The sequence below is a fragment of the Vigna angularis genome, chromosome 11 (assembly GCF_016808095.1).
Source record: "Vigna angularis cultivar LongXiaoDou No.4 chromosome 11, ASM1680809v1, whole genome shotgun sequence".
Taxonomy (NCBI): Eukaryota; Viridiplantae; Streptophyta; class Magnoliopsida; order Fabales; family Fabaceae; genus Vigna; species Vigna angularis.
Window position 1 is genome coordinate 20,049,437 of NC_068980.1, and position 25,192 is coordinate 20,074,628.

The 25,192-nt window shown below is 33.5% G+C and overlaps 1 protein-coding gene across 4 annotated transcripts; it reads right to left on the bottom strand.

The window, feature by feature from the left end:
* Positions 1–9,229: 9,229 nt before the first annotated feature.
* On the bottom strand, positions 9,230–17,343 carry LOC108333928 (KH domain-containing protein At5g56140). Of its 4 annotated transcripts, none has more exons than XM_052871281.1 (8): positions 17,132–17,343; positions 16,138–16,223; positions 15,606–15,647; positions 11,558–11,664; positions 10,664–10,783; positions 10,464–10,580; positions 9,925–10,068; positions 9,230–9,833 (listed from the first exon to the last, which is right to left on the bottom strand). In XM_052871281.1, the coding sequence occupies exons 1-8, from the start codon at positions 17,242–17,244 to the stop codon at positions 9,684–9,686; spliced, it is 879 nt and encodes a 292-aa protein (XP_052727241.1). In that variant the 5' UTR covers positions 17,245–17,343; the 3' UTR covers positions 9,230–9,683. The 4 variants fall into 4 exon arrangements, with proteins under 4 accessions (XP_052727241.1, XP_052727240.1, XP_017424930.1 ...); XM_052871280.1 differs by having other exon boundaries at positions 11,558–11,703; XM_017569441.2 differs by lacking the exon at positions 15,606–15,647.
* Between the last annotated feature and the right edge of the window lie 7,849 nt (positions 17,344–25,192).

Consider the following 25,192-nt stretch of genomic DNA (forward strand, 5'->3'; position numbering starts at 1 on the left):
CATCTTTAATGGGACTTTGTATTATTATATTAATTTTATTATTTGTGGGAAAGCGCTGTTTCCACTTTCGGTTTCTTTAGAAGTGTGATGGTCTTACGTGTCCAAATACTTTTTTTTTTCTTTTTATTTTATTTTATTCTATTCTTTTTTTTTTTACTTTCTTACTACTATCCTCTTTCCTATTTATTATTACTCATCACGTGAGTTTTTATAGTCCACAAAAATAAACATTTAATTACATAATTCAAATTTATAATAAATAAATAATTTATATATGTAAATTATATTTTAGATTTAGAATAATTTATTTATATTATTGCACACCATCTTTATAAATATTAAAACTTAATTTAAAATTAAATAATAAATTTAAAATATAAACCGCAGTGGGTAAAGGTAATGCGAAAACTGCTCTCAAGGTCTATGCATCGAGTTGGTGAGAGTAGAGTTTGGACAATATCGAATTACCAAAAGTGGTAGTGGATGTTAGGTGTAATACAATGGATAGTGGACGGTGAGATTGTATCGTTGGAAAAGGTGGGGAGAAAGAAAATGATTTGGACTAATATGTAGTCATTTTGGAAATATTGTTAACACCAACTTAATATAAGAGACATTAAATCTTTTTAAATAAATGAAAATTGAATTGAGGACAAAAAAGAATTAAGGGATCACATTCAATCAAACCTCTAAATATATGGACCAAAACATTAATTAAGCATATTTGAAAAGTTTTCTTTAACAAATTTTTCATGAATGTTAGAAAATATATCACTAGATCTTTCTAAAACAAGTATTCTTAAACATCAAATGAGTGATAAAGATCGAGATATCTAGAGAATATATTGCATGATCAAAGTCTACCATATATACTAAATTTTCTATAGCTTCAAAAGGAGAACGAGTTAAAAATTGAAGACATGACCGGTAACACATCTCTTATTTTTTATGCGTTATGTTCTTTTAGGTTGAGAGAAAAATTATGTAATATTTCACATTGTGAAGCTTTTCTAAATGAGATTTAATTGTACTCTATGTGAGTGTGTCTATTTTCACTAATTTATTGTAAGTTTTTAATCTCATTTCGAGATTAAAAAGTGGTAACTTTTATAGGCTTATGTACTCATTATAACCTAAAGAGGTTTATGTATTCTTTGTAACTTGTGTTTGATTAATAGAATCTCTTAAGCTCAGTGCTTAAGAGAGGAGAACTAGATGTAGCATGTGAGTATATATAAATCAGTATAAATCATTTGTGTGTTTGTTCTTTATACTAGACATCAAATCTAGTCTTGCATGAAAAGTGTCTACAGACTTTATTCAACTATCTTTTTAGAGTGCATTTTTTCCATCACAACTAAGATATGGTTCAAAACTTTCTGACTACTTAATGTTAAAGGTGCAAGGGTGTTATGTTTACTATCATGTATATATAAATATGTAATTATTAATGGATATGTGTTTCATGAAGCCTTAATGATACATCCATAATTTGAGGAGACGCCATGAGAAACATTTGAAAGTCTAAGGAAGTTCAAAAAGAAGTGAATTTCTCTTTGAAGGAATCATTTGATAGGCTAGGCACCCAACCATCTAGTACAAAAACAATCATGAAGTCTAGAAACATTTGCTTGAAAGTCTCAAAGACAATGAGACAACATATGAGATATGACTCTAGTGGTTGTTTGACCTATGCAGCGAAAGAGGTGAACTTTTCAAAATCAACTACATTTCATGAACCAATTTCTTATATTATGCATGACATTTAGATAATTTTCATGCAAAGGAGATAAAACTTTTATAAAAGATTACAACTTGAGAGTTGGATAAACCATTTAAATACAAAAATATTATTGATTGCAAGTAATTCTTCAAGAATAAAAGCACTTCTATAATGTCTGATGATAAAGCATTATAGTCTATGGGTCACAATTTAGTTTGTGGTAGGGGTGACAAAGTGAGTCAGGCTGGCCAGCATGCCAATACAATAAAAAATAGATGGATCAGGTCAAATATTTTAACACACTAACTTGAAACAATCCAGTATACACAGTCTGCCAACCTATTCAATCAACTCATAGATCAAGGCAAAACAATCCATGATCTATTTTCAACACATGTTACTTTTGTTAAGAATGTTTTAATTTTAATTTCATCTACTTTTATTCTTACCCTTCTATATGTTTATCTTTTAAGTTGTCTATATCTACATATGTTTTTTGTTTAAAATTTTTAATATCAACTTGATGTGCATGGAGATTATATTCCAAGTATACATTTTATTTTAAATTACTGTGAATATTTTATTTCTATTTAGAATGTTTTAAATTCAACTTTATTTTACTTTAATTCCATATTTACATTATTGAGCAAGTTGTACATTGACATTTAACGTCAGAATGCAACCAAGAAATGAAAGTGGTTCAGTATTAAAAGAGCTTCGTCAATCAGATTATTTAGCATATTATATATTTACTTCAATTAAAGGAAATATATATATATATATATATATATATATATATATATATATGTCAGAACCATAAAAATCCACTCAGGATTCGCTTTAGTGGGTTTCACGTGTCAAGAAGGGAGCTCGACACTCAGATGACGGACGCCAGGTGTCAAGCGAAGTGGATCCGGAAATCAGATAGTGGAAGGCAGGTGTCGGCAGATGAGCGGACGCTCGTTTTTTACGTTGGAAGGAAAACTTTGAGTTTTCAGAAATCCACGCCATTCTCTGCATGCAACCTCTCCTCCAAACTCTAGAACTTAGTTTTCTCCTCCTTCTCTCTAAATCTCCTTCATCTTCTCTCTAAGAACGTACTCCCTTTCCCTTCTCCGATCTCCATTCAGCCACCGTAGAAACATTTCCGGCGTCAAGAGCTTCCAGATAAACCGTTCGGTTTGTGAAGCTGAAATGGTAAATCTTTCTTTTCACCCAGTCGTTCGTTTCCTAAACATGCAAACCCAGTTCTGGGTTCCTGTGTTGATCACCATTCTCAAAATGAGTGGTTCTGATAATGTTGGGTTGTCACTTGGTGTAGTTGGAATTGTTGAGCGTTGACGGTAGGGAAACTGGTAGTGATGAAATTGTATTCTGCCTCTGGGAACGTTCGTTCACGCTCAGAGGTGAGGGAAGCTTATTTAATTTAATTGTATGTTCGTTGTACGTGCGTTGATAATTAATGCATGTTGTTGAGTGATTGTATGTATATAAAGTGTGAATATGATGATTTACTGAGTTATGAAGTGTATGAAGTATGCAAATTGATTTCGATATGCATGTATAAAGTTCTGAAACTATATGTTAAGAAGTGAGTAGGAATATAAATGATCCTGGTATGGAATTCTCCTAAGAAAGTATACGTACGTTACTGAACGGTCATTGACCGTTCGGTTTTGTAGTGAATTTGGTTAGTAGTGGATTCTTTCATTTGGAAAGGATCCTAGTTGAGGACGAGCGTCTGCATTTCGAAATACCGTGTTTGAGCGTTCGGCCAAACATAATTCTGTCTTGATATCCTGTTATAAACTTAAGTATGTATATATATATATATATATATATATATATATATATATATGAAATTGTATATTTTAGTTCTTTTTAAATACTATTCCAACAGTATCTTAGTATATTTATTAAGCTTCTTTTCTATAAGTTAGTAGCACCTGGTCTTATATTAAGTGTTCGTCCTAAGCAAGAAGTTTGGTCTCACACCAAGCGATCGTCTGAATGGTGCTTGGTCTTACACCAAGCGATCGTTCTAAGTAGTGCTTGATCTATCACCAAGCGATCGTTCTAAGTAGTGCTTGGTCTTTCACCAAGCGATCGTCTGAATGGTGCTTGGTCTTACATCAAGCGATCGTTCTCATTTCTTTTACAATCTATTTTGATGAAAATAACGTTCGTCCAACTTCAATAGAATTTTCCCTCTACCGTGTTCGGTCATTGACTGGCATTCGGATATCTTGATGTAAATTCAAATAAACTAAGTATTTATCAGCGTTCGGTTTCTTCATGTGAATTCTTCTAAGTATTATTAGTGAAATGTCTTGAAGTGTATGTACTGATTGATTCCGGCCTAGAGTCGTAGCACGTGACGTGGTCTTTTCAGCATTCGGTTGGAGCTATCAAGAGTCAATTCATCCAATTGGTTCACTTTGTAATTAACGTTCGCTCCATTCGTTTCTTGTTATATTTATTACACTCGGTTTCTTTCTCAGACCGACAGTAAACCTCTCGGTCTTATTCTATTCTGGAATTGGAGACCTCTCTGTCTCGTTCTAAGTGTTCGTCCTCGTTCTTAGTGAGGATTGAACGTTCGGTATCTGATGTACTTAATAATCTTTGAACAAAGAGGAAATTGAAATGATTGGTAATGAAAGACAAATTTGAGATGATTGATAATGAAAGATGAAATTGAGAATATGATATGGATGAAATATGTTGGATTATGAACAAGCGTTCCGAGGAGGAACGACTCATGGATGAATATTGAAATTGGTAAAGTATGACTGTGGTTATGCTAATGCTGGCTGTTCATCCTGATGTTCCGTGAGTACTCGTCCTCACGTAGAGGAGGGTAGGTCATGTGTGGGAACGGCAGGAGGTTCTAGTCCTTAGGGGTACTTTGGACAGATAGGACTAACCTCGGGTGGCAGCTGATGAGGACATTCCAGTTACTATATCACCCGGGTGCACGAACGCCTGTAGCTACACAGATTTCATACAGTCCGGATAGTTAGTCTAGTAATAGGTTTTGGATGATACGTATGTTTGAATTTATCTTATGTGTTGGATTGTTTAAATTATATGTTGATGCATGAATTAAATTATATAAGCTTACCCTGTGTTTTTCTTGCGTTGTCTGGTGTTGTACGTCCGTCCTTGTCATTGCAATGATCATCTGCGTGGATGTGAGCAGAAGGAGGCGAGCTGCTGGAAGAAGCGCTGGAAGAAGAAAATTTGGTAGAGGTAGAAGGGAAGACCGAACAATAGGACGTTCAGTCAGTAGTTTAGTATAGAAAGGTGATCGTTCGATCACCTCCCCTTTTGATTTCATTTTGATCGTTCGGTATGAGTTTTGTAAACCTTTCGGTTAAACTTTCTTAACCTGTTCAATTACTTTTATAACTCTTTTATGTAAGGTAGTTCGGCCATGAGCGTTCGCTCTACTCTAGTGTAAAACTGATCTGAATCATTGGTAAATGTAATTACTCTATTATATGGTTCATACTGTATTTCTGGGATGTTACAAAAAATATATATATATTCTCTAATGTTACATAATAATACATCAAAAGATATAAAATAAATCAATACTACATTATTATGACCTTATATATGTTTTAGTTATGAATAAAGTGTAGAATGCAATGCCCAAACCATTTGTGATTTAGGTGCAAATATTCAGTTTTGTGAAATAGAGGGATAAATAGTTAATTTGTTCTCCTATTCTATTTTAAATAATAGTTTATTAGGAACATCATTATTAGATGTGAAATTGTGTATAACCCTTGTTAAAATATTCTCTTTGGATGCAAATATTAGAAATGATGATTAATTGTTAAAAGAAGTACAATTGTGTATTAATATTTAATATTTAGCACTGGAAAAATTTGGCTTAGTTTTTTTTTTCGTAAAATCTTAATAAATTTAAAACTTCGATTAAACTGGATTATAATAATTGAACATAAAAGTAGATAATAATTTATTATATATATAAAAACTTTTGGAAAAGAATAAAAAATATTAAATTTATGATAAGATTGTTGGACTTTATGTTAATGATCGACATTTATTTGAAATGAAATGGGTTATAATAATATAAAAAAATTGGATATAACATATATTTTGTAAAACCTAAATAAACAAATCTAATTTTATTATTTAATAATTTTTTTATTTGTATTTTGAGATGTAAAACATCTGTTTCACATTTTCAAAATAAATTTTAACATGAATTTTGCTCGTAGAAGTATATTTTTCAAAATATATGACTATATCTTGCTTTTATAAAAACATTATTTTAACTTTACAAAATTTAAAATTTCGTTCTTATATTACCAAAGCATAACATTAGAATAAAACAAGTTAAGTAAATCATAAAAAAAACATCCACACATAGTTTAAAATAATTAACATAGTTAAATAAAATTGACATACTTCTAAAAGGACATAATTAAAAATTTTAAGAAAATAGGATGAAATTAAGGCCGACATAATAATAATAATAATATACTTACATTTTTCTGCATCGTCTAATATTTTTACTTTTATAATATCATTTACATTTTACATTTTTGGATCACCCAATCTTTATATTTATTTTTTACATTTTTATGTATCCTCTAACCTTTATATTTTTAGAATGCTAACTCTTTACAATTTTTTCTATCATCTAAGTTTTGTATTTTTAAAACTCTTTACATTTTTATGCATAGTGTATTTTTTTGTATTTTTACATAATCTACTTTTTACTTTTTCTTTTGCATGGTTTATGTTTAATATTTTTAATGAGTCATCTACTATACATATTTTTGTACAGTCCTTCTTTGTATTTTTGAGAGTCTATTTTATATTTTTTATACATTCTATGATTTTTAATCTTAAAGAGTCTATTTTTTACCTTTTTACCTGCATATTAATCTTCTAAATTTATAAACCATTTTTTAATGTTGATTCTATTTAAAACTTAATTATAAACTTAAAATATCTATTATTATTTTTTCTTAACCTCTAAATTCTTTTTAATATAAATATATATTTACTAACCTAAAAAAACATCAACTCATGTGTAGACATAAGTTTCAGACTAGTTATTTATTAATATTTGACTTCACTCATGATGTAAAAATAATAACACGCATTAATACTCAAGTCATTAGTGATTATGATAGTGATAACATATAATAAATGTCTAGCTAACATTGTTGACATGTTTGCATTGTAAATCATATAACACTTGCCCATAAAACCTATAAAGATATAACATTATCATGTTTCAGATAGAATACATTCAATTTAGTGCAAACTCTTGTAGGTTCACTATATTTAGACTTTTCTAATTAAAGCATAGTGTAAACTATATTAAGTAATTTTAATTAACTTGTATACGATGCTTTCTTCCTTGGCTCCCACATATTCCTCTTATTCTCTCCATTTTCTGAAAATGTTCATTTTGTCCTTTCTAATTTATAATGTATTCAAGCTCTAAAACATCCATCAATCAGCTCTTACTTTGGACATTGAATTTAACCAATATTATTGGAGGTGAAAGTTTTATGTTTGTGTATTTTTTATTTTTATTTTTCTTTTCAAAAGATTTGAACAACTATAGTGGTGCTACTGACTTTTAAGTTATTTCTAAATTGTATAATTTTATGTTTAATAAAATTTCAAATTGTACAATCCAGCGGAGAAATCTTACTAAAAGAATTTCATATTATACTATTTCGTAAGTGTCAAATCTCAGATTGACCAACTTGATGAAATATAATACACCATGTACCAAATGTGTTTTTACTAGTGTTCAATTCTTGAAAAAAAAATAATTTACACAAGTTCACATATAACTAAATCATATATTAATATTCAACTTCTACTTCAACAACAATACTTTATTATTGTTTCTTACTTTTTTAAGATACAATGTTTCTTCCAAATAATACATTAAGTATTATGTGGTAAATCTTTTATCAATTAGACAACTAATCCAATCTACAACACAATACTCTATAACTTAAGTTTTTCCTTTTTCTCATTCAATAATAATTATTTTGAGTTCTCTTTTACATATATTTGAGAACGTGAATCATAATATTCAAGTAATCCATGTGAAGATTTTACATAAATTGACTTTATAACTCTCACTGAATAAGAAAAAGATCGGATCTTATTATAATAAAATAAATGAGATTTTCAACTAACCTTCTATATTCCTAGAGAAAAGTTTATATTGGTCTTTCGTTAACTTTTAATTTAAGTCTATCGGATTATTAACATACTTATAATTTGTCAGACTTGTCTCTTCAAAATATATTTTCTCAAACCAAGAAAGATATAGAAAGTTGATTAGAAAATTTATTTATCTTACTATAATAAGACCTAATCATTTTTATCAAGTGAGAATTGTAAGTCAATTTATACTAAATCTCACGTTAATCATTGAAATGTTGTAACTTACATTCTTATATATGTAAAAGAGAATCCATAATATGGATTGTTGTATGAAAACAAAGAAAGTACTTAAATACTTAAATAGTAAAGTATTATGATATAAATTAAACTAATTATTTAATTAATACAAGATCTACCACGAAATATTGTATATTTCTTTGTGGGAAACTTGTATTTTACAAAAATAAGAAACAAAATATTACTACTCAATCTAGTACAAAAGTTGAATATTGATCTATAATTATTGTTACATTTGAGCTTGAGCTTATGTGAATTAAACAACTCCTTGAACTTTTATGAAAATGAACAAATGAAGTTATATTGTAACAACCAGATGTCTCCAATTCGATGTTTCATTAGAAAACAAAACATATTATTTTGTTAAAGAAAAGTTGCTCTCCAATAATCTATCATTTTATCATAGAAAAGTTGCTCTCCAATAATCTCATTACTGAGTTTTTCAACTTTACTTGCAGACATTCTAAATCTCTAACGGGACCTAAAATTTAATTTATATGTTTGAAACTTGGCACATGCTCTAGTTTAAAAAAATATGTTGAAATATAATGTTTTTATTTATTTATTATTTTTCGTGTATGAAAACCCAACTTTAGGGTCAGGATTTTAGGCAAGTACCTTGCCCCTTCTTTTTATCATATTCAACCCGGGAACCTATGGGTTATGGGCCCACCACACACTGATAACCTAACTAAATGAGATGAAAACATTTGCCTAAACCCCTGGGCTACCAATCATGAAAAATAATTAATAAAAGCATTACATTTCAAAATTAGAAACAAAAGGGATAGACTCGTCCTCTCTTAATTTTCCCAAGACGCGAGTGGCTCGATTATAGCCCTAATTTTCCCATTAAAATTTAGGTACTGATTAAGGATAAATACATTTTTACCTTCAATCTATCAGGAGGAACAAGATCCTCACAATGAAACAAACTAACAAGGTAGTGATTAGTTTTAGGAAAAAGAACAGAAGGAAAAGTGAAAGATCACTAACAATATCTAAAGAAACTAAATGAGTCCAAAAAAGGTATTTTCACAAATTTATAATCTACATTAGATACTACAAAATGTCATCATACACGCACTGAAGTAGATATTATCTGTCTGCCTCACAATCTGGGTACAAACCATAACATAACCTTCCTCACAGAATTCCAAAACCATATCAAAACTGTCATTGCAAGCTTAAATATAACCCCATATATAATATAGACAGATTTGGTGAATATCTAACCAAATCGCCTAACCGACACTAAAAAAAATCACCAAACTCAATTGGACCTTCACTACGTGCTACCATCTTTAAACCTCCCCCAAACTCAATGTAAACACACTGCACATAGAACAAGTTAGAACTGGCACTATGGTGCCAGTGCCCCGATGGCAATTCAGGGCATTCATTGACAGCAGCTCCAGTGGCATGGTAAGTGCTGATTTAGAAAATTAACACAAGCTCCAAAAGCTCTCTCACCCTTCAGGAACATTTACCCCCTGGTCTTGGCCCTCTTCATACCAAGGCTGTTTTGGAATGGTGAAACAGAACCGGACATGGGGGAACCCTCCTCGCGAAGAGTGCCGTTCAGCATTGCTAGCTCCCGAAGCTGCTGCTTCTTGTAGAAATCCTGAGATTCATCCTGAAAGATAAAACTCCAAACAATTAGAGCAAACCAAATCCCGATAAAGTTGTGTGCCCTACCAATATCAATTGAATTCACAAGAACATACCACCGGTTTGAGCAAATCTTCAAGTATGTCACGTGCCTGCATCAAGCGTGCATCAACTATTTCAACCGGTAATTCTGCCTCAACTAGAATATGGAGAGGTTCGTTCAGATGTTCATACCCAGGTTTCCCTCTCATCATTTCCTCCTATAAAAATATTAATAAAATTCAATCACCAGAAATACCTAGAAGTCCAACTGAAATCAACAGAAAATTAAGCAATGTAGACATTAACATTAGATTCACTACAGTAGTTGGACACCGGAGCGGATAGAAATATAAACTACAATCATTGACAACACGTACATTAAGACAGTACAGGGTGCTACACCAATTATTAAAATCCTTTTGCCAGGATCAATGCGAGAAGATTGCAACCAGAAGAAAATTAGATCTCTTGATAAAATAAATACTACTATATTAACCAGATGTGATATGGCATCATAAAACATCTTCTCAAAAGATTTCCATGTTTCAGTAATTTTATCAGGTTACATTAATCATGTTAGACTTGGAACACGTAATGAAATGTTCATTCTTACCCTAGTAGGATCCTTAATGCTACCACGGCCCCTGATCAAGACACGACAATCAGTACTCGCTTCTACACGCTTTAGAGAGTTTCCTCTAGGGCCTAGGAGGCGACCAACAAAGTTATACTGCAATAGACTAAAGTCAATAGTAGATCTTTCTACATTGTAAAATTTAACATAAATTGAGACAGAGATAAGATCCTCCATACATTAGGATATGTGTCCACAGGTATATCGACTCTGAGTGTCTTTTTAATAAGTAAACCAGATGAGCTGCCTTGTGGACTCAGCCAGTTTGGTGTTGGTGAGGACTGCAACAAGCTGGGCCTCTGCATGTTTTAATTCTAATGTCAATTAAAAAAAAAAGACATATATGGTAGTCTATTTACTGGCAAGCAGGTGAAAATTACTGTTGTATCAGAGGCCACCAATAGATCACCAAAAAGGGACAATACTAGCTGCTCAGAATTAAAAATAAGTTGAAAACACAACGAAAAATATAAGCACGCAAGAGTATCTACGGTCATGAGATGACATACATAAAGACAAAAATGTACACATGTCCTGACTATGATTGTCAAGAAGAACCAGGGTGTCAGAAAATAATGTCAAATGATATTTTAAATTATAGCTGAAGTCAGACTATTAAGATGTTAAGATAAATTACAAGCCATTTTGGGAACTTAGCTAATAATTCATTAAACCTCATAAAACCTACAGTTTCACTTCTCTTAATATGGCTAATGTTAGCATTCTTCCATAATTCATGCTAATATACTCATATTTATCCAGATGCAAATATTCACCACATCTGTGATTTGGCAGAAAATTGTAAAGGCGGCCAAGTATTGACATCAAATTTATCTTGACATAAAAAGATGATATCTACTAGCAGGATTTTAGAAACAGAAGCTAAGCTATAGAATAATTGTCAGATCCTAATGTTAGCTGTGCACTGCCTGTCACAAACAATTAGAACTACAATAACTAGAACAAATGTCATGAGTTAGCATGGGATGTAAAATTGAGTCAGAAATACTTCTAAAACACAGAATTAGATGAAAATGAATTAATGAAGTTATGTTAATGGTTAGTATCCATACTTCTGATTGAAATCGTGATGCCCATCCGTTCACATTGGCACCTCCGTTTGAAAATATTCCTCCAGTAGCCAGGGGGCTAGCTTGTTCAAGCCCACTTTGACCTAAAACTGATGCATTCCCCATCAGCGATGTTACACGCAAAATTTCTGCTCCAAAAATGTCAATTTTCAAGAAGAAGATTTACCAATCAGCATTTGTTAACATGTTAGCAGTCACTACATAATCGATGCAACACGGATGTTTGCTGAGTCAGTAAAAACTAATGCTATCCTTATGAGATATATACCAGCTTTTGATGGTAGTACTCTAAATGGTGAGGGGGGAATGCACTTAATTGTCATATAATATTTAAAGAAAATAATATTACGCACTTAATTAAAACCAGAAAACTTTTGAAGTCATTTAGTAAACCATTCAAACTGGTATTTCCAACATAAGAATATAATTTCAAAACATCTTTTAAAAACTGCATTGTTTTGACAGAAACATTTCAAGAGTTTAAACAATATCTTGTAAGCACATACTATTAGATTAACATAAAGCAGCAATAACATATTCCAGCTGGAAATTTGTCTTTTTCTGCTTTCTCAGATGTAAAACAATTAGTAATAACACATCAGATCCCACAAGTTATACACACACTAAATTCTGCTAAAACCAAGCTAATTGAATCCCTAGTACCCCATTCAGATAAGTACAAGATTAATGACATCTAATTTTATCAGTTACTTAACAACTAAGCCACCAACTCAAGAAACACCTTTCACACTCATTTAATATTTAAAAATAGTTAACACTTAACATCTGATCCAATTTGGGTTCATTTAGGAATTGAAGGAAAATGAAGGTTAAAAAAGGAAAAAAAAATTAAGGGTTAAGTAATAATTTCTTTCCCTTGGCAGACCTTTAAAAGGGTCCAAATTAAAGGAAATCTAAAATGTTTGTAGAAATTTATAAGTGAGGATTTTGTGAGTTTACTTGATAATCTCTCAGTTTCCTCTTCACATAGTAAAAACTTAACTCCCAACAGAGAATATTTTCACAAATCCTCCTTTTCCCTCATATCTCATTTATTTAAACATAAATAATAGAAAAGGGATGATTTGTTATCAGGAGAATGAGAAAGCTAGTCATGATGTTTAAGAGCCCTCAGCATCTGCATGTACTGAATCACTCACGAAGAATTTTCCCGACATTTTGCTTTGAATTTTGCAGACTCGTCTCATGAACAAGTAAGGGACTAACTAAAACTGTGCAGGTATTACAACAACCTAGACTTTCAATTGAAATCAAGAATACGTCACAGATTTCCTGCAACTAGTTTTGGCTGAAGTCAATTAAAATATCTTCTGACTTACAGAAAACTATACTAGTGAGATGAAAGGTAAGCATACAAGGTGTGTTACAGGCCTTCTAAAAGGCCACTAGGAGCAAATAAGCAGTCTTTCCATCAATTAAATCAGGAAACTAGATGGAAAGCCTTTCAAAGGGTTCTCAACCAAGAGTTTCCAATTTGAATGTTATTCCATTGAAAATGTCATTTCTAACTAATTACGTCAAGCTGCTATCAATGTTTCCACTGTCATGTGAAGGAAACCACAAGTTAACCGAAAATCCATCTATGGCCATTCTAGGAAGAACATCTCACAATAGAAGAAAAACAGTAACAATACATCAGGTGAAAGGGATAGAAAAGATACTCAGGAAATATATCTCTGTTTGGAAGAAGGAGAAACAAGGAGAGAACCCCTTCACCAGAGTACATCTCACAATAGAAGAAAAACAGTAATAATACATCAGGTGAAAGGGATAGAAAAGAAACTCAGGAAATATATCTCTGTTTGGAAGAAGGAGAAACAAGGAGAGAACCCCTTCACCAGAGTACCCTTTTGCACAATAACACAAATCCCTTGCACAACAAATCCCCCTATCTATTAACTGTCCCCACTCTCACCTGTCAAACTCATTGCCAGCTCTGACTGACTGGTCATCTGACTAATAATCATATGTTTTTCTTCTGTTCCTTCTCTAATACACCTTCCAGATCCTCTCTTCAATTTCAATGTGCAAGGTTCAGGGATCTAACACCATCCAAACCCATCTCCCAAACCGAAAGATATAGGTAAACCCCACATTAAAAAAATTGGTGATATTAGTTAAAACTCAAATAACAGTGGACCAAAAGTTTTAAACCTGTCAATCCTTTTCATTAAACCCTTCACATGAACTCTTTCATACCATTGCTTCCTATTCATTCATGCTACATTCTTAAGCTTATGATGTCCTCCCAAACTTCTCCAATCCCAACAAACATAAAAAGGTTTTTCGACAAATGCAGCAATTAATAATAAAAGAATAAAATATAAACACAGGTGCACATATAACCATATAATTCTCTTCACAGTTGAAGTGCAATTTTCTAGCCCAGCATGGAAAAATGTACATTTATGCTTCCCTATCATTACCCTTTGAACTTTATAGTACTTTGAAATACAGTAGATTTACAGATTTTCGTACATAAATCAGCACAGGTTAGTACAAGTCCACTGCTATGCTCCATCCAAGTGAATATCATGGGCTTTCACACAATTTGTTGGCATATAATCTTCAGCTCCCAGAATAATTTATCATTCAACAGAAAATATTTACACTTGTCATAAACACTCGATTGGCTTCCCAAACTGTGTCTAAACTATGGTAAAAGTAGAAACAATTGATAAGTACAGCCATCAACGAAAGAAATTGACCATTTATAACTATAAATGCTAGAAATAGTGGTGGGGCCCAACGCATCAAGCTGAAGAATAGCAAAAGGAGCACCATTTTTATTAGAGCTGGAAAGGAAGTACGTGTTGGTGCATTTAACAAATTATTGAGTCACAAACATCAAAACGAAAGGACAGAACAACTCATAGTATAACAAATACCAAAACATTGATATTAATGGAGTAAACGGAAGGTATCCAAGATAGTTATGACAAAGCCAAACTAAGGCAGCAGTTTCAGTCACTGTCATCCTTCCTCTGTTTCTTTCTGGTTTCTTCTGCTTCAGAAGTTTCCCATCAGTTCATCATTTCAATCTCTCTCATCACTGCCATGCTCAAACCATCCACCACAATCAGTCACCATTTGTGGAATATACCAGCTCACCTTCCTTGGCCTTTGCCGCCTCCAAATCTTCCTCACCATTGTACTCGACTCTGATCTCACCACATCCTACAGAGCTCTTGATTTTCTTTCCTCCAATTTCCTCTCCATTGCCAGAGGCTCGGGGTTTGCTCATGAGAGAGAATTTAGGTAAGAGAATTTGGTTTTAATTAAGGAACCAACATAATGATGTAGCTCAGGCTATAGTCCACCAAAAAAGGGCTGTCAGTATATAAAAGCATGTAACAAAAATTTGTATGGTGACTCGGAAGATGGTAAATGGACCACACACGCAAGCAAGGGAAAGTGGCACGTGAGGGACATGTGGAAGTCTCCAAAAACAGGGCTTCAGGCAAGATGGTACATGGAGCTCACGTGCAAGCAGGGGCACTGGCATGTGAGAGCAAATATGGAGGTTTCCAGTAATAGGGCTTCAGGGATAGGTAGGTCTGCTGGATTCTGAAGGTCCTGCAGCAGTATTAGGATAGGTTCTGGAGACTTGGCAGAAGGGACAGGACAAGAAGTGAAGTTATAGACGTGGCGAAGGAAGTTGTGTTGAAGGCCAGGGTTGGCCCACGACAAGAGCTAAATTAATCAGGAGTTCTAACACCTCAATGGGAGTGAAATTTCTTAACATTACTTGATAGTTTGAAACTATACAAAGCGGGTACATTACATACGCCAACTAGCATCAGCACTTCCCAAATATAAGCCTAAAACTATGGAAACTATCAATCTTTCTTAATTTACAAGAATTAGAGTAAATGCTACGCCAACTTATAACGATAGGTGTAATAGATTAACTTCACCTATAAAGAGAATATCTAAACATTTAATTATGAATCTACCAAAACACATTTCATATCTCTGTATATAACCATGCAAATTAACACGTACTTACCTATATTGGGTGCTACGCAAACTAAACTATTTTTTATGCAACCTGAAAGCAGCATAAGTCCGCACAACTACATTAATCCCCACAGTCCACGTTTCCTTAATCATTATTAGTTTAAAAATAATTAAACAGTTCGATGATATTTACGTACAGGTCTACAACATTTAAAATGAAAAAGTATTGAATTTATATCAGTACAAACTTGTTTCAGTTTGCAAAAGCCCCATAATTTACCTTGGATGGAACATTTTTAATCATGGAATAAAATAAGAAACATCAATTAAATTTGAGATCTGACTTGTGGCAAAGTAAATTGACAACTGATTAAGAAGCTTCGCAAGTTGATAGATGCTTTGATTTTCTATCCCTAGACAAGAAGGGACTAGGAGCGAAGTAAACTCATGTCATGATAAAGATCGCTAAAGCATAGAGAGAGATGCAGAGGGGGGGCAGTGAGAAGGGGGTGCAGTGAGAAGGGGGGGAGGGGGGGGCGCTTCATGCTTATTTCGCCATTTGTTTGAGTAACGAATCTCACCTTGGTTTAATAATCGAAAGCACTGCGGAAGCACAGCCATGAAAGGACTAAGCTTGTTACGTTCTCCCAACAACTCAGATAGATATCTGGAAAGCAAGCAAAAAACCACACAATGAGAGTAGGGCAATGTAGCGATTACAAATCACACAACAAAAAGTACAGTATGATAAACTTATCAAGGATGAAGGACTAATGGCAGTTGTTTAGCTTGGTAGTAAATCATGAACTAAGTACAATGACAAAAAGGACACACATACAAAGGCAGCACCAACAATGCAAAGTCATCTTCAGTAATAAACAACAACAAAGCCTTCTCCCACTAGGTCAGGTCAAGTACAAGGATCACACAACAACATAAACCCAATCAAAGAAAAAGCCAACTTATTTCCGACAGCAAGATGAACTAATTGCAAAGCAACAAGATCAACTAGTCTGCGACAAAGATCACCCTGCACAAAGCAATCAGTGAACAGATGAACGCAGCCAAAACAACAATCCACCACAACAAAAATCAATTCACAAAAACGGAATCAAATCCACTGTCCACAACCATTTTCCATTTCCACAAAGAAGGATCCATTTCCACAAAGAAGGATCCATTCCCCCAACCAACTCCAGCAAAAGCGGCAGATCAGGTCACGAAAACCACCATCCAAACCATTAACCACGAAATCGAACCAAACAGCAAAAAACAAAAAACAAAAGAACCAATCAACAATTGAAGTGAACACAGTGCGACTCCCCTTTGACCATTCCCGAAAAACAAAAACCAAAACCCTATCCCCTCCCCCACGCTAAAAAAACCCTCAGCCGAAGTCCGAAATCAGCTAAAAAAACATCGCAAGCGAGACGAAAAAATAGAGAAAGAATCTCGTCAGCGGAATTGCTTAAATTAAACACAATAAGTAACAATTAAACCGAAGATCCAAGCAATCCACACGCACACACATATATATAGAGCGAGAGTAACAAAGACAAAGAAATATAGGAATACTTGTCCTGCTCGGCTAAAGCGGAGGAGCGCAGAGCGGAGAGATGTGGCGATGGAGGAGCGGAGGGCGACGGCGGAAAGGCCATATACCTGCCGGCGCCGGAGGAGGACATCATGTCTCGGCGAATGAATTGGCAGCGCTCCTCACACAACAACCACGCTGGCGACGAGTGTGGTTGGTGAGAGAGAGAAAGAGAGAGAGAAGAAGAAAAGGGTTTGTGCTGTGCGTTTTATGGAAGGGAGTGAGGGAGTGGGACCCACACAGGGAAACGTGCTGTCCCTCTAAACCAGCCACCCACACTCTTCGTCGGTGCAATTATTACTGCCTTCGAACATATTTCACTGTTCATGCATTGTAACAAATATTATTTTTAAATTTGAATCAAAATAGGTAAAAGAAAAACAGAATACAGTAAAATAAAACTATTTAAAATCTATAACTACTGATTGGAAATCGTTTTCTAACATATTTCACTTCTATTTTATCTTTATCGATATAAAATATTTATCAATTAATTTTAAATTCTCTTCTGAAAATATATTTTTCACTAATTAATGAAAATATTATTTTAATAATAATTAAAAAAAATTATTATTATAAAGTAAAAGTGGACATAGACGTTTTATCGATAATATTTTTCTTTTTTGCATTATTAATTTGTGTGCCAACCTAAACACTGCACATCCATCATTCTACATCTACCCCTCTCACCATTACAATTTAATGCACTGCTCCAAATTCAGAATTTTTCTTTTTCCTTTTTCCTTTTTCCTTTTTCCTCTATCATAAATCATAAATGTAATTAATTATTTTTTAGGATCAATATAGTTACTATTTATTGTTAGGATCAATGTAATTAAGTTTATTTAGCTTTCTTTCATGGTTTATTTATTACTACTATCTTCATTCCCTGTATATGGGAACTTATAATTAACATTCTCATATTTAATTTTAAGTATTAATATAATTCATTATTATCATATTATCATTAAGTTAGTAACTAAAGTTATTATTATAAATATAAAATGAAATATTTTTTATATTAGTTCTCAATTTTTTATTTTTTATAGATAACAAAAGAGTTAAGTATAAAGAATTATAGGTTGAGAAAATATTTTTAAGTCATTTTAATTCAGTTCATTTCGTTAGTCTAGTAGGTTAGCTTGTGACTTGCGATATAACAACACTTCATTTCATCTAAAAATTTGGAGGGTATCCACGCACTTTATTTCTCTCCTCTATTATTTTATTATTCTCTTATCTCATTATTTTGGAATGCTCATGTGCGTCTAAAACTCTTTCGAACCCTTAATTCTCCTTTTATTTTCACCTCCATCATTCTCTCATCATCTCCAGAGTAGATTCAACTCATGTAAACCACCACGAAAAACAGGTCCACACCATCAATCCTCTAATTCTCCTCTCATCTTCGTGTCCATCATTCCCCTCTCATCTCTTCTAGACGTGATGTCAACAAGCACCACCAAGACGAATAGGTTGATGCCAATCCTCTCCATACACAACCTAACATCATTAAAAAAATTGGAATGTGTCTGCAACATAACACTTCACTTCGTTTAAGATAAATATTCTTTGTCTTCCTCGAGTGTGTCTCCAAATTCACTAGTAGTTGTGTTATTCTTGATTATTCAATTGAATGCATCAATCCAACAACACGGTAAGAAAAAATCAAAAATAAAAATATTAAATTTTCGATGATAAGAAAAAAACAAAAGGTGGGTCAACCCAGCATCTCGATTTGTTGGGTTATAAATATCATTCTCATAGGGGTGGATCCATCCTAAAAGTTAATTTCATAATTGGCTTGAGTTTGTTGATGGGAAAATACATACGAAAGAGAAGAAGTAACTTCTGGAAAGTTTCTCTTATACCCTCGTTTGCATCCCATTGCTACACTATTCAAGTTTTTGTCTTCCATTCCACTAAATATTTTAGTTTCTTCAAAAGTTTCTTTGACCAAGGCTGGTGACAATTAGTTTTAGCTCCACAATTTACATAGTGGAACCTGGTCATAATGTTGTAGTACTTAATCATATCTCTAAATCGAGTTTTTATGTAGACATAAGAATTCTTTTCCTCATTCCTTGGCTACACATGTCTTACGTATTTAACATGAGGCAGACTAACTATACCTTCCATTTGATCATATTTACCAAATATGACAAAATAATTGACATTTAACTTCAAGTGGACATGGACCAGAGGTGAAACGACTAACAACCTGTATGGACATATAAGATTTGTGTATTGCGATAAATTATATGCTAACGACAAACATATGGTCAATATCAAGTTACACGTCATTTTTAAACCAGACATTAGCAAGCTCCCATCCAATTTCAAAAATCTTGACATAGAATACAATAAAAAAAGTATTTTGGACTATCTTTCAGACCATGGTTTGTGCGTTTTGACATTGTAAAACTACTGAAGGAACATTGTTGATCTCTAAAAACATCATTGAAGGTAATATTCAAGTATGAGGTGTGTTAGTCGGAAAACGGTAAATTGTTATGGTGAATAATGGATGACCATAAATAAGTTTCCGAAAATATAATTGCCAAAAATTTTATCAATAATAAATGAGGTGGTGTGAAATTTTTATTTTAAGAAGATTTTTCTAGAGTAACAAAAATAATATTATGTAAAATTATATTTATAAATGATTAAAGAGTATTCCGAAAATGAGATTCTCATAGTGGTGGATCCCTCCTAAAAGTTAATTTCATAATTAACTTGAGTTGATTTATGAAAAACTGAATACAAAAGAGAAAAAGTAACTCTGAAAAGTTTAACTATACCCTTGTTTCCCTTCCTTGGCTATATTACTCAAGTTTGTTTCTTTCATTCCAACAAAAAATTCACTTTCTTCAAAAGTTTATTTGACCATACAAATAGTCAAGCTAGTGAGCACCGATTTTACCTAAATGGCTTAGCTTGCTACATATGTCTTGCGTCTTTGACGTAAGGTATACCGACCATTAATTCTATTTGACCAGTTTTACCGAATATGTCAAACAAATAGGTCTTTAGCTCCACATGGTCGCTCGACCAGACATGGAACGACTAACAACGTACATTAATAGATAGATTTAGTGCATTGTGATAAATTATACCCAAACGATATGAATATTGTCGACATCAAGTTACACATCCTTTCTCACTCGAGCATCACCAAGCTTAATTTCATTTTCAAGAATCTAGGTATGAAATACGAGGAGAAAAATTTTCCAACTATCGTCAATGAGGTCCTTAAGGACGTTGTCTCCTAGACCATAATTGGTGCATTTTAACATTATTGAACTAGTGAAAGATAATTATTGGTCATCGAAGAAATAATTAAAGGAAATAGTCAGGTATGGGGTTTGCTTTTCAGAGTGGGGTGAACTGTTATGGTGAATAATACATGATTGAAAATCAATTTTCAAAAATATAGTAATAAAAAATTTTAACCATAACAAATTAAAAGGTGTGAAATTTTTGTTCGAGAAAGGTTCTTTCGGTGTAAGAAAATAAAGTTTCATAAAACTATATTCGTAAATGATTAATAAGTCTTCCAAAAATGAGATTTTGATAGTGGTGGATTCCTATTAAAAGGTAATTCAGTAATTAACTTAAGTTGATTGCCGAAAAACTGCAAACAAAAGTAAAAAGTGAGTTCTAGAAGGTTTCCCTTTTATCTTTATTCCCCTCTCTTGACTACACTACTTAAGTTTCTTTCACGAATAACAACCTTGCATGAACATACAAGTTTTGTGTATTACAATAAATTATATGCTAGCGATAGTATGTGGTCGACATCAAGTTATATGTCATCTTTCACACAAACATCACTAAGCTTCCCTTCATTTTTAAGAATTTCAGCTTGAAATACAATAAAAAGTATTTTTGACTACCGTTAGTGAGGTCCTCAAGAATGTTATCTCCTAGGTCATGGTTTGTGCGTCTTAATATTGTTGAATTATTGAAGTAGCATTAGTAGCCTTTGGAAAAATCCTGGAAGGTAATATTTAGGTATGGAGCTTGTTTTTCAGAAAAATTTAAAGAATTATGTTGAATAATGGGTAATCGGAAATCGATTTCAGATAATATAGTTACCAAAATTTTTACCAATAATGAATGAGGAGGTGTGAAATTTTTGTTCTACTAAGATTTTTGTGGAGTAACAAAATAATAATGGGTATTTCGAAAATGAGAATCTCATAGTAGTGGATCTCTCCTAAAAGTTAATTATGTAATTGACTTGAATTGATTTATGAAAAAGTGCATATAGAAGAGAAAATGTAACTTCTAGAAAGCTTCCCTTATATCCCTATTTCGCTCTAATGGCTACACTAAAATTTCTAACTTCATTCCAACAAAAAAATCACTTTTTTAAAAAGTTTCTTTAACCATACAAATAGTTAGGCTGGTGACAATCCACTTTACCCCAATGGTTTACGCGATAGAATCAGATCATAATATCGTAGTATTCAATCGTACCTCTATAGACACAAAAATTAATTTCCTCGTTTCCTAATTGCACATGTCTTACGTCTTTGATGTAAGGCAGACCAATCATTCATTCTATTTGACCATCTTTACCAAAGATGACAAAAAATAGGTCCTCAACTCCACGTGGTCCTTCGACCAAGCATGGAATGACTAACAACCTAACAACAGATAGAGTTTATGTATTGCGACAAATTTTATGTCAACGAATGACATATGATCGACATCAAGTTAAACGTCATTTCCCATCCAAACATCTACAAGCTCCGTTTCATTTTCAAGAATCTATGTTTGAAATACGATGGAAAAGTTTTTCTGACTATCGTTAACGAGGTTCTTAAGGACGTTGTTTGTAAAACCCTAAAAGAATAAAAATATATTTTATTTTTATTTATGTTTTCTAATACTAAATATTTATTTATGCTAAGGTATTGAGTAATAAAAGTGTTTAGGAGATGTGTAAAAGATTAATTAATAATTATTTAAATTTTAATTTTCGGAATTTTGGTTGGACTAAGGATTAAATATTGATGCGTGTGTTATAATATCAACAAAATGAGTTTGGTTAGGTTGTTTATGCGTTGTGTAAAAGTGGGAGACACTTCTAAGACGCTGGTTCAAATCCTTACAGCCTTAAAAAGACTTTTGTTATTAATTGGTGGAGTCTATAGGACCCATGAAGTGGTGATTGCTTTCTTTGCCTTTATAAATTGCATTAAGAGTGATTCTCCCTACACCTCCCTATTTTTCTATTATTCCAATTGTGCCCCTATAAGAACCACATAACCATAGAGAATCTTTTGACTGGTTTTTGTATGTGCTGGGATGCATTTTTGGGTTGGAAGGAACGGAGGTTGAGGCCTTAACCGCAGTGGTGGAGAGGACGTCGTGTTGGGTTGGATGGGACGAAGGTCTGGATTGGATACATTTCTTGGTTAGATGGGACAATGTCGAGTCGAAGCGTAGTGGTTGAGAGCACGCCAGCGGAAGAGCGGTTGCAGAGGTTGCTGCACTAGGAAGTGCAGTTGAGCGTCCACCGTAACCGCAGTTAGAAGTGCGCGTCGCAATTGGAAGCACAATTCATACCGCGCCACAGTTGGAACTGCGATAGCCGCACTTGGAAGTGCGGCTCATTTAGGCCGCGACTCGAATTGCAGTGAAGGAATTTTTTAGTGCGTTTTGATTTACTATAATGTTTTTTAATTTGATTTGTTTTTTTATTAGTTTATTTAAATATTTAATATTTTGCAGTTAATATTTTTAACTTTTATTTTTTTATATTTGATATTTATTTAAATGTTATTGTAATGTCCTAGATTATATAAAAATATATAATATAGTAGTCCACATTTTAATATAATAGAACAGTTACACGAAATCTTGCAGATAAAGTCTTAATGTTACAATCATCCCAAAATGACTATAATTTAAAACTTTAAACACACATAAGAGTATTTCAAAATACAAAAAAACGCCTATGAATTCTAACTAGGCTAAGCAGCGGCGTCATCTTCCTCCAAGGCCTGCTCTAGAGGCACATCACCTACCTCTGCTCACATCCAAATGGATGATCATTGCAAAAAGGACACATCACATAATGAAGACACAAAACAAACAGAAGGTTGAGCTAAATATACAAAAATCATGTTATAACAATCATACACAACATGCAAATTTAATTCAAAGTTACTATACCACATAACATAACTTGTTACACTTTAAAACTTGACTCGTCCGAACTTAGAATGATTGTCGAGCTATGGCGGGTCATGCGCTCGTGGTGGCTTCTACTACTTTGCAAAGCCATTGCCAATGGGTTTCACCCTACCACACTCACGAGGTTAGTTTGTACCACGCCTTGGAGCATACTGGAAGCCTCCAAGACTAAGACTTCTTGATACTCCTGACGACAGAGATCGATCCTCTCTAAGTGAGAAAAAAGACTATTGGAGCTTCAAGATAACCCTCAAGACTGAGCTTCCATGCACATCATTCTAAACATACAAAGGGCACCACCATGGATCATCTCCTTGAGAATCATGGAATTACGTCCATTAACCACACTTTCACTTTAAACCATATACATCACTGTTATATTCATACACTTTCACTTTAACCATATACATTAATCACACTTTACATCTCAAACAACATTGTATTAAAACCAAACCAAGATAAGGAATTAAAAAGCACATGCCACTCAGATGATTCGCTCAACGCACCTGATTCGCAAGGCGAGACAGGAGTTGCTTGCACAACGACACCTCTCGCTATGCGAATTAACTCTCAAAATGCACCAGACTTCAAACCTCTCGCATAGCGCACTCAGGTCGATGTGTGAGAGCCTAGACAGAGACCAACCCCCTAAAACCCCTCGTTATGCGCCTAATTCGCCTTTCGAATTAAACTGGCAGAGGCTCCAGGCCACCACCAGTTGCACAGCGACCAGTTTCGCTATGCGAATCACCAGACAAAGAGCAACACCCTCTAGTCATTCGCACAGCGAACCAGCTCGCACAACGAATGACTCAAAGTAATTACAACTCAACTTTTACTCCTAAACATCAATTTCCACAACTTGAGGACCCCAAACCCAATTCTAACATTATGCACCTATTTGGACCACTTTGGTGACTCAAATAAATCACAAAACACTTACTAAGACTGCCCCTACAGACCACAATAATCCATGACCTCTAACTCTCAAAAGCACTACCTCACTTCCTCTATAATGACCTAAAACACTGTCAAACCTCTTTACTTTCAACATAACAATTGCTATCTCAGGTTATACTCGTCTAACATATTCAATTACACTTATACATCACATCTACCACAGTTCACAAACCATAATTCACAGACTTACAGGTGAACATTATAGTACATACCGTTCCATACACTCAAAACTTAAAATGTAACCCAAACAGCAGAAATAATGCATAATTCAGTACATACACCTAACATATAACTAATTATAAAGAAGTATTCTAGCTTCCCTTACCTTAGAGGTCTCACAGCACAATTCACCGGAAAAGCCCCAACAGTACCTCACACAGCAATGAACTCAACCAAATCCTACAAACCACTAAATTGGTGATAGAAACATCTGTTAGAGCTAGAATCGGAAAGGAAATGCAAAGGAGGAAACATAAAACGCATGTAACCAGCAGAGATTGCATGATTTAGGTCCAAAACAGCGGAGGAAAGGGAAAAACAGCTTACCGGTCGGAATGGAGAAATTGATCGGTCAAAGACAGAGTCCTCTACGCTGCGGATACTTGGGCACCACCTGATCGGGGATCAAATGGCTCAGAGAGAAGAAATGGTATAGAGAAGGCAAAGAGAATATGAGGAACTGAATTCTAGAGAGATATAGAATGTTTAAGCTAATGGACGAAGATGTTTGAAAAATCTATTTAAAGTCTGGTTCCATTGACTTAATACACATTTTTACTCTTTTAACTCTATTTTCCAGGCTTTCACGGTTATTTTTTAACTGGCGTGAAATAGAGAGAATAGGTTGTTTGTTTCCTTTTTCAACTAAGCAAAAG

What these genes read in the sequence shown, in the direction of transcription:
- LOC108333928 (XM_052871280.1), bottom strand. Translation starts at nt 17,244, where the DNA reads ATGATGTCCTCCTCCGGCGCCGGCAGGTATATGGCCTTTCCGCCGTCG. An exon ending in GCATTAAGGATCCTACTAGG is followed by an intron (nt 10,069 to 10,463) that starts GTAAGAATGAAC and finishes ATATTTTTATAG; the next exon opens with GAGGAAATGATGAGAGGGAA. An exon ending in AAGATTTGCTCAAACCGGTG is followed by an intron (nt 9,834 to 9,924) that starts GTATGTTCTTGT and finishes TTTATCTTTCAG; the next exon opens with GATGAATCTCAGGATTTCTA.